This window comes from Tamandua tetradactyla, chromosome 13 (assembly GCF_023851605.1).
Source record: "Tamandua tetradactyla isolate mTamTet1 chromosome 13, mTamTet1.pri, whole genome shotgun sequence".
NCBI classification, from domain to species: domain Eukaryota; kingdom Metazoa; phylum Chordata; class Mammalia; order Pilosa; family Myrmecophagidae; genus Tamandua; species Tamandua tetradactyla.
Window position 1 is genome coordinate 53,462,035 of NC_135339.1, and position 16,410 is coordinate 53,478,444.

The window sequence follows — 16,410 nt, forward strand, 5'->3', positions numbered from 1 at the left end:
CGGGATGAAAGGATGTCAGCTATAAATGTAATAAATATTGTATAGTCATGGTCCATATCTTTGCATCCTCAACATCCAGGTTAATACTCATACACAATAGGCATTCAATGAATGTCTGAACAAGTGAGTGACTAAATCAATGGACATACGTTAAGTTGAAATTGAAATCGGAGAATCTATGGAATAAATTTTTAAGCTAAGTTGTTTCATATACCTAAATATATGGTACATTTGAAATTCGTTCTGATTTTTTTTTTAAGAGAAGTTATGGGTTTACAGAAAAATCATGCATAAAATACAAAGTTCCCATATACCACCTATTATTAATACTTTGCATTGGTGTTGTACCTTTTTTTTTTTTTGGCATAGGCAGGCATCGGGAATCAAACCTGGGTCTCTGGCATGGCAGGCAAGAATTCTGCCTGCTAAGCCACTGTGACCCAGCCGGTATTGAACTTTTATTAATCTGATGAAAGCACATTTTTATAATTGTATTATAATTACATTCCATGGTTTAACTTAGGGTTCATTGTGTTATACAGTTTCTCGGATTTATTTTTATTTTTATTCTAATAACACATACCCACCTAACATTTCCTCCTTTAACCACAATCAAATATGTATTCAGTGCTGTTAATTCACCACATCCCTTGGTAATCTATATTCTAGATTCTGTCTCTATGAGATTTTAACCTGCTATTAATCATAAAGTTTACTTGATTCTCATGACTTTGCTTGAGAGTCATTCTGTGATGATGATGCTGTCACCAAAATCATTCTTTTCCCTCAATAAAACTATTTACAATTGTTGAACTAAGCTCCTCCAGTCTGTTAGTGGTAATCATCCCAGGATGTCTATCAACGAGAATAGAAATAATTAATGTCCAAGAATTCTAGTTCACCTCCATTTCAAACTGCACCTGCTCCTCGGCACTATCCTGGGACACGGCCCATAAATCACAGAAACCTACATTAAACCTCTGCTCCACTACCACCCAACTGATATCTAACTCTTATTTTAAGGATAATAACAAGGATGAAGTATGTAGTTCCAGGGTATTCAGGGGAAAATATTATATTGTATTAAGTTATCAGATCTGAAAATTTTCCATGATGTCAGTGCCTTTCCAAGTTTCTCTGTACTGTCTTGATACCTAGTCTGATGCTATTATGACTTTCTTATCTTGCATTAGCATTTCTCATTAGTATGTGGCTCTGCTATTTTTTAACTTGGATATTTCTACAAGTTAAGTAGTGAAAAGGTCCAAAATGTTGTATAGTTACCTACATAAACCTCACATAAGTTTATATTATGGCATAAGGGAAAAATATTGCCACAAAAAATTGGATAATTATGGCTACCACAATCTGCTCCTAAACATATTGACTTGGGGTCTTCTCTCACCTAAAGCATATTTTGCAGCTCATACAAAACTTACCGTTTTCTTTTTAAATGTCTTTTAATGTAGTCTCTGATTACACCATTCTCTCTCTATCCTCCATCAATTATCCCTATTAGCTCCCATTCCTTTCTGACTACTTTTCCTCAGACTCCCCCACTCTCATTTACTTTGTTATAGTGCCACAGAGTTTATTACCTCAGTCAGGGAAGTAGCCTCTACTCACAGATACTTTATTCTCAGTCTTGAGAGGATACACACAGACTTCAGATCTAATTTTGAAAAAAAAATGGCAATACTGGAAGGAAATATATCAAGTGTTTTTTATCTGGATTATCTTCTTTTCCATTATTTTCAGTAGGTTCCAAATTTTCTAATATAAGCCTTTACAACTTTTATAATCCAAAAAAAAAGCAAATGATATAGACCATCTGTGATAATAGAAGTTACATATAATATATACCAATACACGAATAACATTTTTTCTGGAAGGATGCTCAACTAGTAATAGTATTACCCTTTGGAGGGGGAGGGGGAGGATGCATACTTTTCTGTAGTTTAAAATTTTTCTTTCTTTATGTATAGGCAGTAATTTTAAAAAGCAGATTTTAAAAATAATGCTTTGACTACAACTGGACATTATGATAATTAATATTGTATCATCAAAAGAGGTAGCCTACTACTAAGCTACATTAGTTTGGCCCGTTTTAGGTTATCATATTTAAAAATTTTAAATCTGAAACATTACCAATGCAGTTTCATGAGTTTGAGGATGCTTGAAATTCACCATTTCCAGAGAGAGGTGTTTTTTAATTCGTGTAACATCGGCTTCTCGTGCAGCTTGCAGTAATGAGTGGCCTTTAAATTCATCTAGATGAAGGAAAAGCATTTAAATCTGCATGAGAATTATCAAACTGATGGTGCTTATCTCATACTGAAATAATCTAACTAAAATGTCAGACTGATGCTCTCAAGATAAATATACAAGATACATAACTCCTGAAAATTGAGGACAATGTATTTCAGTTCCCCTCAGTTATGTTCCGACTCATTCTCAAGTGCATACAAGGCTGAGTCATGGCAGACTCAGGGTCTGTTCTAAGTGGTTTAGAGATATCTGTAGTTCAGCAATATACTCCCCGTTCAGAGGAGTGTCAGAACTTTCCAAAGCATAGGACTTTCTCAGTTAAAAAAAAGAAAGAAACAAAGGGTGATTACCATAACACTACGGGAGTAGCAAATGGTTTTGCTCACATCTAGCAGGGAAGTGCGCAATAGAAAAACTGGGTAGTACCAACAAGAGTCACCCACTGATAAGTAAATGGAAGAGGATAGGCTTTCAAAATTCCTCTCTTTTCTTCAATAGGCTTGTGAAATCACCCATTATCCTTTATTTTTCTATAATACAAGATTAACACAATATTTCCTATTTATGACTAATAATAATGTATGCAAATTAGGTGGCTATTTCTCACTATACTACTTTGATTATAGACAGAAAACCATAAACTTTGCCCAGGGAACAAAGGACATAAGACATTAAGATCTGGAAACTCTGTTTATATATTTTATACTCACATGCTAATCTTTCTTTTAACTGTGGCGTAGGGGCCAAATCTATAGCACTTTTATTGTGACAATTCAGCAATGTTGGATCGGCACCATAACTTAAGAGAAGAGAACACACTTCAACCCTGTTCTTAGAAGCTGCCTCATGAAGAGGAGTGAATTGCCACAAGTCCATTGCATTTACACAGGCACCATGCTGTGGGGAAAAGCATATGTTTAGCATTCAATTTTTGAAATTATTTGTACTGTATGATTTAACATCATGAAAGCTAAAATAGGTTATGGTTCCAAAATTCACTTTTTAAATCAATTATTTCAGAAAGTGAATATATTTTTCACCCATGGAAAAATGGTAGCTCAGTAGCAAGGCCTGCCAACAAGGACCTATTTAAAACTCTTGTATTGTTAAAACAGGAATGAAGCTTTAGATTTAACTTTCATCTTTTCCAAAAACTAATTTTTCTGAGTTATAACTTACATATGGTAAATGCAGTTCTTAAGCATATAAAGTCAGATGAGTTTTGATAAATGTATATATCTGGGATATCACCACCCAAATCAATATATAGAACATTTTCATTACCTTAGAAAATTCCCTCATGCCCCTTAATGACAATTTCTGCCCCCATTCTTATTTTTAGCACCACTTTTTAGATTATGCTGTTCTTGAATTTCATAAATATGTATTATACTATGTACTTCATGTCTAGCTTCTTTTGCACTCAATGTTTCTGAGAGTCATTCATGTTACTGTATATATCAGTAGTTTGTTTTTTTTATTGCTGAATAGCATTCCTGTTGATGGACTTTAGGGATGTGTGCAGTTTTTGTACAATTATGAATAAACCGTTATAAACATTCATATACAAGACTCTCTAGGTATACATGTTGTTTCTCTTGGATATATCCTTAGGAGTGGAACTGCTGTTCTATTGGTAGATATATGTTTAACTTTATTAGAAACAACCAAATAGTTTCCTAAAGCAGCTCTATCATTTTGCATTTCCACTAGCAATGCTTTAAGTTCCAGTTTCAGATGTCCCATATTCTTGTTAATACTTGGTATTGTCAGTCCTTTCTATTTAAGCCATTTCCAATTCTTGGAGTTTGAAGGACCACAGAGGTATTATAGTTTAACTTTCCATTAAAGAGAAAATTCCCTTCCACAACATTCTACCTATTTTTTTATTTTATTTATTTTTTTGCACGGGCAGGTACCGGAAATCAAACCCGGGTCTCTGGCATGGCAGGCAAGAACTTTGCCTGCTGAGCCACCGTGGCCCACCCTCTACCTATTCTTTTAATACTCCCCTAATGATGGACAGCCACTTCTCAGCTGAGATGGATTTTTTTTTTTTTAATTAGGTAACCTGTTGTCAAGAAGTTCTCTCCTAAGATGGCGGCTTAACAACGTGCGCGTTTTAGTTCGTCCTCCAGAACAACTACTAAATAACCAGAAACAGTACAGAACAGCTCCTGGGGCCACGTCAGTGACCAGACACACAGCGTACCCGTCTGGACCAGCTGGACCAGCTGCGAGCACTCCCCAGAACCGTGAGTTTCCAAAGCTGCGGCAGCCGGCGGCCAGCGCCCCTCCCCCACAGGCTGCTTCCCAGAGGGAAAGGAAAGGACTTTACCAGCAGCAGGGACTGGGCACAATCAAACGCCAATTGTGGAACTAATTAACAATTTCTGACTGCTAAAAACAGGCCCCCAGCTTAGGTGAACCTGATCAAAGCAGAGGTTGCTCATTTTTGCCCCAGGGCAGGACTGACAGAAAAAGGGGGGAAAAAAAGAAGGAAACAGAGGTTTTTGTGGCTGTGTATCTACAGAGGCTTGACTGCCTCTGGATAGTGGCAGGACTTTTCAGGCTGCAACTGCCCCAGGCATAGGCAGATGTGAGCTCTTTTGGGGGCATGTCTGGAGCCTGTGCCTTCCCCAGGGGAGGGGTGAAGCCCAACTCAGGTGGAATCCCTCCCTCAAGGAATTCAGACACCAGCGCTTGGTAATTTGAAGCCATTAAAACCAGCCTACAATCTCTCCTCTGTCTCCACCACACCCCCAGCAGGGAGAGTCCGCCAAAGTTAAAGGTACCGCATCATCTTATGCTGGTGGGAACTGCAGTCAGACAAGCGCCACACACAGGGCAGGATAAGAAAAACAGAGTCCAGGGACTTCGCAAGAAAGTCTTTCAACCTGCTGGGTCTCACCCTCAGGGAAAACTGACGCAGGTAACTCTTTCCTCCTGATAGGAGGCCAGTTTGGTCTGGGAAAAGCTGGCTGGGGTCTACAAAATCTAAGTAGACCCTCCTAAGTGTGTGTGTGTGTGTGGGAAAGGCACCACAAAAGCAGGGCAAGAAACAAGAAAACAAGAACTGTAAAATTCTCCTCTGTTAAACAAAACCTAAGCTAGAGGTCCAGAAAAAGCTGTACTGAACGTCAAAGAACAGATAGACAACAAATTCATCCAGAAAGAAAACCCTAGGTAAAAGAAGTGAAAGCAATCTCCAAAACAAACTAATTAAGGTAATTAAACGCCTAGTCGCCAGCAAAAAAATAAAAATCACACTAGGAAAATTGAAGATATGGCCCAGTCAAAGGAACAAACCAACAATTCAAATGACATACAGGAAGCTGAAACAATTAATTCAGAATGTACGATCAGACATGGAAAACCTCATCAAAAACCAAATCAATGAATTGAGGGAGGATAAAAAGAAGGGAAGGAAAGAACAAAAAGAAGAAACTGAAAGTCTGAAAAAACAAATCACAGAACTTATGGGAATGAAAGACACAGTAGAAGAGATGAGAAAAACAATGGAAACCTACAGTGGTAGATTTCAAGAGACAGAACATAGGATTTCTAAACCAGAGGATGGAACATCTGAAATCCGACAAGAAACAGAAACTATAGGGAAAAAAATGGAAAAATATGAGCAGGGACTCAGGGAACTGAAAGACAATATGAAGCGCACGAATATACATGTTGTGGGTGTCCCAGAAGGAGAAGAGAAGGGAAAAGGAGGAGAAAAACTAATGGAGGAAATTATCACTGAAAATTTCCTAACTCTTATGAAAGACTTAAAATTACAGATCCAAGAAGTGCAGCGTACCCCAAAGAGAATAGATCCACATAGACATACTCCAAGACATTTAATAATCAGAATGTCAGAGGTCAAAGAGAAATAGAGGATCTTGAAAGCAGCAAGAGAAAAGCAATCCATCACATACAAAGGCAGCCCAATAAGACTATGTGCAGATCTCTCAGCAGAAACCACGGAGGCGAGAAGACAGTGGGATAATACATTTAAATTATTAAAAGAGAAAAACTGCCAACCAAGAATTCTATATCCAGCAAAATTGTCCTTCAAAAATGAGGGAGAAATTAAAACATTTTCAGACAAAAAATCACTGAGAGACTTTGTGACCAAGAGACCAGCTCTGCAAGAAATACTAAAGGGAGCACTAGAGTCAGATACGAAAAGACAGAAGAGAGAGGTGTGGAGAAGAGTGTAGAAAGGAATACTATGAGTAAAGGTAAAAAGAAGGAAAATTAGATATGACATATAAAATCCAGAAGGCAAAATAGTAGAAGAAAGTACTACCCATGCAGTAATAACACTGAATGTTAATGGATTAAACTCTCCAATCAAAAGACAGAGTCTGGCAGAATGGATTAAAAAACAGGACCCACCTATATGCTGTCTCTACTCAAAAGGACATGAGGGCAAGGACACAAATGGACATTTACACACCAATGTTTATAGCAGCATTATTTACAATTACCAAGAGATGGAAACAGCCAAAATGTCCATCAACAGACGGTTAGCTAAATAAACTGTGGTATATACATAAGATGGAATATTATACTAGCTGTAAGACAGAATAAAGTTATGAAGTATGTAACAACATGGATGGACCTTAAGGATATTATGCTGAGTGAGAGTAGCCAGAAACAAAAGGACAAATACTGTATGGTCTCACTGATATGAACTGACATTAGTGAATAAACTTGGAATATTTCGTTGGTAACAGAGACCATCAGGAGATAGAAATAGGGTAAGATATTGGATAATTGGAGCTGAAGGGATACAGATTGTGCAACAGGACTGAAAATAAAAACTCAGAAATGGGCAGCACAATATTACCTAACTGTAATACAATTATGTAAAAACACTGAATGAAGCTGCATATGAGAATGATAGAGGGAGGAGGGCTGGGGCATAAATGAAATCACAAAGAAAGATAGATGATAAAGACTGAGGTCATATAATCTAGGAATGCCTAGAGTATATAATGATAGTGACTAAATGTACAAAGTTAAAAAATGTTTTTGCATGAGGAAGAACAAAAGAATGTCATTACTACAGTGTGCTGAAAATAGATTGTAATTAATATTTTACAATTTCAACTAATGTGTGAGACTAAAGCAAAAAATGTTTATTTGGTACAAATCTATACTTTGACTAGTGCATCTCCTAATATAACTTATGAAGATAGTTGATTGAACACCTTAAGTACATGGAACTTTGTATAGGACATGAGATTTTGTTGGTTTGTCCAGGTGATGCCCTGATGAATCCCAGAGTGATTTGATCAGTAAGTGGAAAAGTATTTGCAAAGTTCCCTTTGGGGAATGGTGAGAACAGGGGAAAACTCAACTTTCCCAAGTTGAATTCTTGATATTTTCACAAGCAGTGTGGACAACCAAAGCTGTAGGCTGAGCCCCCAGTCTTGGGGTTTGTTCATATGAAACTTAACCCCACAGGGAATAGGTCAAGCCTACTTAAAATTAAGCCTAAGAGTCACCCCCAAGAGAACCTCTTTTGTTGCTCAGATGGCCTCTCTCTCCAGCCAACACAGCAAGCAGACTTACCACCCTCCCCCTGTCGATGTGGGACATGACTACCAGGGGTGTGGATCTTCCTGGCAGTGTGGGACAGAAATCCCAGAATGAGCTGAGATTCAGCATCAAGGGACTGAGAAAAACTCTAGAATGAGCTGAGACCCAGCATCAATGGATTAAGAAAACCTTCTCAACCAAAAGGGGGAAGAGGGAAATGAGACAAAGTGTCAATGGCTGAGAGATTCCAAACAGAGTCGAGAGGTTATCTTGGAGATTATTCTTATGCATTAAGTAGATATCACCTTGTTATCCAAGATGTAATGGAGAGGCTGGAGGGAAGTGCCTGAAAATATAGAGCTGTGTTCCAGTAGCCATGCTTCTTGATGATGATTGTATAATGATATAGCGTTCACAATGTGACTGTGTGATTGTGAAAACCTTGTGTCTGCTGCTCCTTTTATTTACCTTGTCAACAGATGAGAGGGACACATGGAATAAAAATAAATAATAGGGGGAGCAAATATTAAAATAGATTTAGTTTGAAATGCTAAATTTCATTGATCATTAGTGATCAATGAAAGCGATCAATAAGGGGTATGGCCTCTAAATTTTTTTTTCTGTTGTCTTTTTATTTCTTTTTCTGAATTGATGCTAATGTTCTGGGAAATGATCACGATGATGAATATGCAACTATGTGATGATATTGTGAATTGCTGAGTGTATGTGTCGGGAACGTTTGTGTTTCTTGTAATTTTTTTAATTAATAAAAAATAAAAAAAGTTCTCTCCTTACATTCAGCTAAATATATACTTTTAACATTGATCTATAGATCTTCTTTGAAGCAAAAGAAATCAACGTTCTTCTTTGAAATAACACCCTCATTTCCTTCATTCATCTTCATATCCGATGGTTTCTAGACCCCTATCACCCCAGTGTCCCTCAACTAAATACACTTCAGTAAATTAACATTTAAATAAAAAATGAGAGGATATGACTTTCAGGGATACAAGTCTCGCTGGCAACTTGGCACATGACTCCTAGGAATGAGCCTGACCTTGGTATTGTGGGACTGAGAACACGTGCTTGACCAAAACGGGGAAAAGAAATGTAACAAAATAAGGTTCCAGAGGCTAAAAGATTTCAAACAGAGTCAAGAGGTCATTCTGGAGGTTACTCATATGCAAGCTTCAGCTAGACATTACAACTTGTCATGGTATGCCAAGCCCCAACCAACAGTATTCCTGAAAACTCCAAAGAAAAACCAGGGTTCTAACTAAGACTCTATGCAAGTTCTATTTATCAAGTTTATTTTTCAGAAATTTAAAACTTCCAGATTGTTCCTATGCCAGATAAGCCCTGAAACTTACAGGTATCAGTCTTGAGATCTCAGAACATCAACCAGTTGCATTCTCCTACTCCCTAATGTCAACACCCCTTTTCAACATGAACAAGTCAGAATGGTCACTGCCCAAATATCCCTGAAGACTGATCATATGTATCCTTTGTCTGTATATATGATGTATCACTTTTCTGTATATATGATGTATTTTACAATAAAATATGTTTTTTTAAAAAACTGAGAGCCTAGAAAAACATCAGATTCCTGAATGACTTGACTGTGCAGAGTATGGTACATCTATTATTATATTTGACACTATACTTTTATTGGCATGAAAATACTTTAGTTTTTAAAGCACTCACATCACAATTTGTACTTATACTTAATTAGCAGATATTTTAAAAGCCCTAAATTTTTTTAACATGAACTAAACAACAAATTTATGTTCTCCTCTGATACTGTTCCTGTGCAATATATTTTCTAAAGTTAAATCTCCTTATTGATCCCTATTAAATGTTATTTTATAGGTTTCAACCCAAGCTTACAGCCTATGAAAATACTAGTTATCCTCTCCAGCTTCACAACAATCTGCACATTTAGAAGAATTCCTTCTAATTCTTTACCAAGTCAATAACAATTATGTGACCATGATAAAGGCAAGGACAGAACTCTGTGGGAGTCTATCAGGTTTCAACATTCTCTTTCAACACCAGTCAACACTTTACGTACAGTTGTTAAGTAGTTATGAATCAACCTGACAGAATTTATTCCCTTATTCTAGTCAGGTCAGTGTACTTGTTTCCCTATACTCAGAAACTATGACAAAGAAGAAAGTTAAAAGATTTTGTTATTCTTGTGCCTGCTAGTACCACACCTTCACTATTTGAACACCTTGCTCAGGAACCATGTATTAGTGCCTTCCACACACAGTACAGTGCCCTGGTCATAAATAGGAGTCACTGAATGTTTGCTGTTAAATGCTAGTTTCTGGTAGCCAGACTCCTTTGCAAGGGCTGTCAAATGACTCAGTGGTGCCCAGATTTCTGCCTGTATTTCCAATCTCTATCTACTTGCTTTCTCCTACTTCCCTGAACTTGACTACTTTGGTTAACTGACCATGCTCCCACTTCAGCTAATCCCCACACTAAATATGACCCTAGTGTGGTTCCCATTCTTATTCAGTAAAATAATAGGTCTTAGAAAAACACCATTAAATTGTCTGTAAGCCCCAGCGTAATATGTCTGAAATTTCACTTTCATTCTTAAGATTATCCTATCAATCACATAATTTTATAAAGATTGTAAATATTCCTTTCCTACTCACCAAACTCTAAAACACAGAATAGATATTATGCATTTCCTGTTACTTGATATAACTATAGAAAATAATCATTAGAAAGGTACAAGGAAACTAACCTTGACCAGAAGTTCAGTTACTTCATAATGACCGTAAGAACAGGCATTGTGTAATGGCACCAGATCACTAAAGTAAATAAAATCACAGGGAATAAAACCGTTATTATATATTCATTAGGCTTATTTTATTAGTATAATCTTAATTTACACAAGCTTAATGAGCATATAGCTTATGTGACCTTGTAAGAAAATGTCAAAATTTAGTAACATCCATTTGAACTGGAAGTTCTAACAATTCTGACTCCCGAATCTCCCTCAAATCCATCTTCCTTTTTCCACTGCCTACCGCCACTGCCTTTGTTTGTATCTATATATTTTCCCCTATACTAATGAAATAGTCTCCACTTCAATTTATTCTCCAAGCAATAGCTAAATTTTTCTAAAAGGTAAATCTGATGTGGTTATTTCTTATTTAAAATCCTTCATTGGCTCTTCCCTGCTTTCAAAACAGTTCCACCTTCTTAGCATAGCACACAATGATGTGACCCTCCCTAACTTCATCCTTCAATAATAGTATGATGAAACTACTTGCAGTTCCCTGTATACCTCTGCACATACGACTCTGGACAGATTCCCCCCGCCCCTTCTAGTTGGCTTGGCTCACTTCTACACTTCCTTTCCAGACTCAGAGTTCAAACACTGGTTCTTCTTTAAACTTTTTTTTTGAGATTCTGTAGGGTAAATTATTATATTCCTTAATAAACTGAAACCCAGCTCCTTTATGATGCCAATGGAGGAAGAACTTCCGATATTGGAAGATACACTGGGATCTTAAAATCTTAACTTCCATTTTAATCTTCTCCTTCCCCTTGGGAATCTCTCACCAATTAACAGTTATCACTAGGATGTCCTCTGGCAAGTGATGACCATCCCAAGGCTTAGTCTTTAGTTTTATATCTTCTTTCTTTACAGGCTCCTCCTGGATTTTCTATTTTTGCCCATATGATTCCTTACTTTCTCCTGATCATCAATTTTATTCTCAACTATTTACTAGATACCTCCATCTAAGTTCTCATAAAATCATCCCGTAAAACCAAGAACTGTAAAAGTGAACTTAACATGTTCTCCCTCCAAACAATTTTCTCTTCTGGATTTCAGCAAGTGTATTACTGGGTGTGCTGGTTTGAAAGGAAGTATGCCCCCTAAGAAAAGCCATGTTTTAATATAAATCTCATTTCTTAAAGGTAGAATAATCCCTATTCAATACTGTATGTTTGACTGTAATGAGATCATCTCCCTGATTGATGTGATTTAGTTAAAATGGTTGTTAAACTGGATTAGGGGATGACATGTCTCCACCCATTTGAGTGGGTCTTGATTAGTTTCTGAAGTCCTATAAAAGAGGAAACATTTTGGAGAATGAGAGATTCGGAGAGATTCAGAGAGAGCAACACTACAAAGCAGAGAGTCCACCAGTCAGCGACTTTTGGAGATGAAGAAGGAAGACGCCTCCCAGGGAGCTTCATGAAATAGGAAGCCAGGAGAGAAAGCTAGCAGATGACGCCGTGTTTGCCATGTGCCCTTCCACCTGAGAGAGAAGCCCTGACTGTGTTCGCCGTGTGCCTTCTCACTTGAGAGAGAAACCCTGAACTTCATCGGCCTTCTTGAACCAAGGTATCTTTCCCTGGATGCCTTTGATTGGGCATATCTATAGACTTTGTTTTAATTGGGACATTTTCTCAGCCTTAGAACTATAAACTAGCAACTCATTAAATTCCCCTTTTTAAAAGCCATTCTGTTTCTGGTATATTGCATTCTGGCAGCTAGCAAACCAGAACACTGGGTCTTATTCTTTCGGCTTGAGTTTGAACTATAATAGTAATCTTTTTATTCCGTTCTCTCTCATTACATCGTGCAATGACAAAATTTACCCATTCTTTCTTTGTAATACCTCTTGTAGGAGCCAAAGGTTTAAAGTAAGACCTACAGAATTTGTTGCAAGCAGCTGGCCTCAGGATGGTGGCAGTAAACTGTGGAGATTGTTATGTAGAGCAGTCTGGGAGGAAGAGAATGTTTACCCCAAACGGTTATGTTAAGTATGAAGAACACTGAAAGATAAGAACTTTGCTCCCTCAGGAAATGCATGCATGCCTATTGACATCTTGTGGTATATAACCAGGATCTGGTTAAGAATAAAATTGTCTGAAGTCTGTCTGAAGTAAACTCAAGCTTCAGACCCCCTGAGCCCGTCTGTGTCTTTCTTTCTCTTTTTCTTCCTTTCTTCCTTTCTCATCATTCCTTAATATCCTTCGAGCTCCGTTTCAACAGGAAGCAACAACCTCTTACACCTATTCCTTTATTTCCATTACCTCTGCCACCACTAGCATAGACCCTCATTATGCTTGAACCCTTACAATGCTTGCTTTACTAGCTACTCTTTGCTTCTTGCCTCTTCCCTCTCCAATCTATTCAACACACTGTTGTCAGAACGCTCCTCCTAAATCTCTTCTTTTAGGATATATAATCTCCCTTGCTTAAGATTCTTCAGTGCCTTTTGTGGCTCACAGATTGAAGGTGGGATTTCTTAAGCTGGAATACCAAGCCCTATAAAATCTGTTCCCTACTTAACTTGCCAACCCTAACCCACACTTCCCCCATGTGAATTGTCTGTTTTCAGCCAAGCTGGTCCAGTCAATGAGTATTAATCATCATACTGTAATATCTGCTTTAGTAACTTCATTCATACCAACCCACTTACATACAGTGATGTTCTCAAAATTCTTGCTTACTTGAATTGGGGCCTGCCTTTAAAGTCTAGGTCAGGTACCACATCCTCAAGGCTTTCTCAACCACTCCAGTTCATCACTGGTAAACCCCTCCCGAGAATTTCTACAGTACTATCTCTCTCTCTGTTTATCACCTGGCACTGAGTAGAGACTTCCTTGTATCAGCAGGCATCTTTTCATGTCCCCTAAACTATAATGCAAGTCCTACAAGGGGCGGCTTGGGATTTTATAATTTCCTCTGCCCTAAGAACTACACACTGTAAAAGCTCAATAATCAACTGCCTAGTAAAAAATAAGAAGTCCTAATTTTATTCAAATGCTTACCCTTTATCTTTAGCATGGACATCGGCTCCATGTTGCAATAACAGCTGTACAATCTTTACTCTGTTGTATCCTGCTGCCAAATGCAATGGAGTTGACTAAAAAATTAGATCAAATAAATTAATGAAATGCAAACAATACTGGCTGAAACAAATGTGTGAAAATATAAACACCCAAATGAGACATGAAGGAAAAAACTTACAACTTCATTGCCTTAATAAATAGTTATTAATTTTGTTTACAAAATCCAACATAGGGGTACACAGGTGATTTAGTGGTACAATGCTCGTCTTCCATGTGAGAGACACAGGTTTTACACCTCAACCATGCCCCACCTCACCTCCCCCCCCAAAAAACCCAGCATATATAATGAAGGCATAGCATTACAGTTTATAAATTTATGATTGCACATAGGAAGCAAATAAGTAAATGTTTATTATCAATTAAGTTTTACTGGCATTTAAGAATTCTGAATTACTGCTTAAAAGAAAAAATCAGCATTCTCTGCAAATACACGACTGAATTTACAGCAAGATGAAACATCTTCATGAGCACAAGTGCAGCTAAATGTAAAAGGAAGTACCTTTCTGCCATCACTTGCATGGCAGTTGACATTTAATGGTGTAAGTAGAGCCATCATTTTTTCCTCATTGCCACTCCTAGAACATGTAAAAAAAAAATGTATTAGCAATTCTGTCAGATTCTATATAGAGACATATATATGCCTGTTTAAAAAAAATTCTTCTTAAAATATGCTTAATGTAAAGAAAATTTTATATGGAGAAGTATAAATGATCCATATTTATAACATTATTACGTACCTGGCACTTTCCAAGAGTTCATCTTTCTTATATTCACCTGTGAATTAAGAAAAGAAGTTGGTAGAAATTTAAAGCTACTTTAATTACAAAAGTAATGATTGTTTTATGCAGAGATATTCATTGGAATACAAAAAGAAGATAGATGTGGAAATAAATTAATATTTCTAATAATCAGAAAATGGTCACTCAATAGAATATCATGAAGATTTAAAATATTTATATGACGAATATGGAATACCCTTGTTACTATATTTAATGAGTAAATCAATGTTAATAACAAAGTGTGACTGCAACAATGTAAAAACAATATGCAGGATGGTGAAGTGAGAAGCTTCTAGACTAATGATAGGTGAAAACAAAGGGAATACTGAGGGATGGAAATTATGAAAGGAACCAAAACCCAGCTGCAGACCACAGTAAGAGAAATCTACAATTCTCTATTAGGGGTTCAACAGCAAATCAGAGCTGGTTGAGAAGTAGAAAGAAGAAAGGAGAAAGAATAAATAAAAGTGAACAGAGCCGGAGAAAATGGTGGGATACCATCAAACATGCCAACATATGCATTGTGGGAGTCCCAGAAGAAGGAGAAAGAAAGGAGCTGAGAGACTATAAATAATGGCTGAAAACATCCCAAGTTTAGCAAAAGTAATAAATATACATATCCAAGCCATTCAAAGAACTAAACAAAAACAGAAACAAAAAACAGAATAAACTTAAATAGACTCACTCCACACCATATTATAATCAAACTGTATTATGCCAAAATAGAGAATTCTATAGAATAAGCAAATTAATTGAGTCAGAAAGTAAACATAAGTTACCAGGGGCCAAGGTGGAGATAGGGAATGGGGAATTAATGCTTAAATTACAGAGTTTCTATTTGGAGTGATAGAAAAGCATTGGGAATGGATGGCGGTGATGACAGCAAAACACTGTGAATGCAATTAACAACAATGAATTAAGTATCTGAATGCGGTTAAAAGTAGAAATTTTAGGTTGTTATAAATGGTACTAGAAAAATCAAAACAAAAAACTACAGGACTGCACAAAACAAACAGGGAACCCTAATGTAAACCATGGACTAGTTAATAGAATTATTAAAATGCTCTTTCGCCAGTTTTAACAAATGCATCACACTAATGAGAGGTGTTAATAATGGGGTGGTATATGGCAACTCTGTATTTTATGCATGAATTTTCTATAACCCTGCATTCTCTAATTAAAAAAGATGTGATTAAGTGCTGCTCAAAAAGTACGAGAATAATGAAAGCTTCGAGAGAAGCAATGTGTCAAATACAAAGGAGCCTCAAGATTAAGTGCCGACTTCTCATCAGAAACCATGGAGTCAAGAAGGCAGTAGGAAGACATATTTAAAGTGATTGCCAATCAAGAATTCTATATACAACAAAACTGTCTTTCAAAAATGAGGGTAAAATTAAGACATTCCCAGATAAACAAAAGGTCAGAGAGTTCATCACTACTAGACTAGACCTACAGGAGATGCTAAAGAGAGTTCTGTAGGTTAAAAAGAAAGGTTCTGGTGTCAACTTGGCCAAGTGATGATGCCCTATTGTCTAGTCAGGCAAGCACTGGCCTGACCACTGCTGCAAGGATATTTTGTGGCTGGTTGATAAATGGGAAGGCTGGTGTATTAAGTCATCAGTCAGTTGATTGTACCGTGGCTAATTGTATCTGCAATCAAGTAAAGCTTGTCTTCCCACCAATGACACAATCCAATCATTAGCAGATTTTCAAGGAAGAGAGATTTTTTCACTGCCTCTTCAGCCAGTGAGCCTCTCCTGTGGAGTTTGTCCAGACTCTTCACCGGAGCTGCCAACTTCACAGCCTGCCTTATGGATTTTGGACTCTTTCATTCCCACGTTTGTGTGAGATACCTTTATAAATACCATACTTACAGATATCTCCTGTTGATTCTGTTTCTCTAGAGAACCCTGACTAATACACTAGACAA

The 16,410-nt window shown here is 37.1% G+C and overlaps 1 protein-coding gene across 2 annotated transcripts in view; it reads right to left on the minus strand.

The window, feature by feature from the left end:
• TNKS2 (tankyrase 2) overlaps positions 1-16,410 on the minus strand; it is a 72,345-nt gene that overhangs the window by 33,725 nt on the left and 22,210 nt on the right. For both annotated transcript variants that reach the window (XM_077125453.1, XM_077125452.1), the window contains exons 4-9: positions 14,439-14,475; positions 14,201-14,276; positions 13,621-13,715; positions 10,571-10,637; positions 2,979-3,165; positions 2,149-2,270 (exon numbers count right to left, since the gene is read on the minus strand). In XM_077125453.1, the coding sequence (XP_076981568.1) occupies positions 2,149-2,270; positions 2,979-3,165; positions 10,571-10,637; positions 13,621-13,715; positions 14,201-14,276; positions 14,439-14,475 (584 nt within the window). The remainder of the gene's footprint in view (positions 1-2,148; positions 2,271-2,978; positions 3,166-10,570; positions 10,638-13,620; positions 13,716-14,200; positions 14,277-14,438; positions 14,476-16,410) is intronic.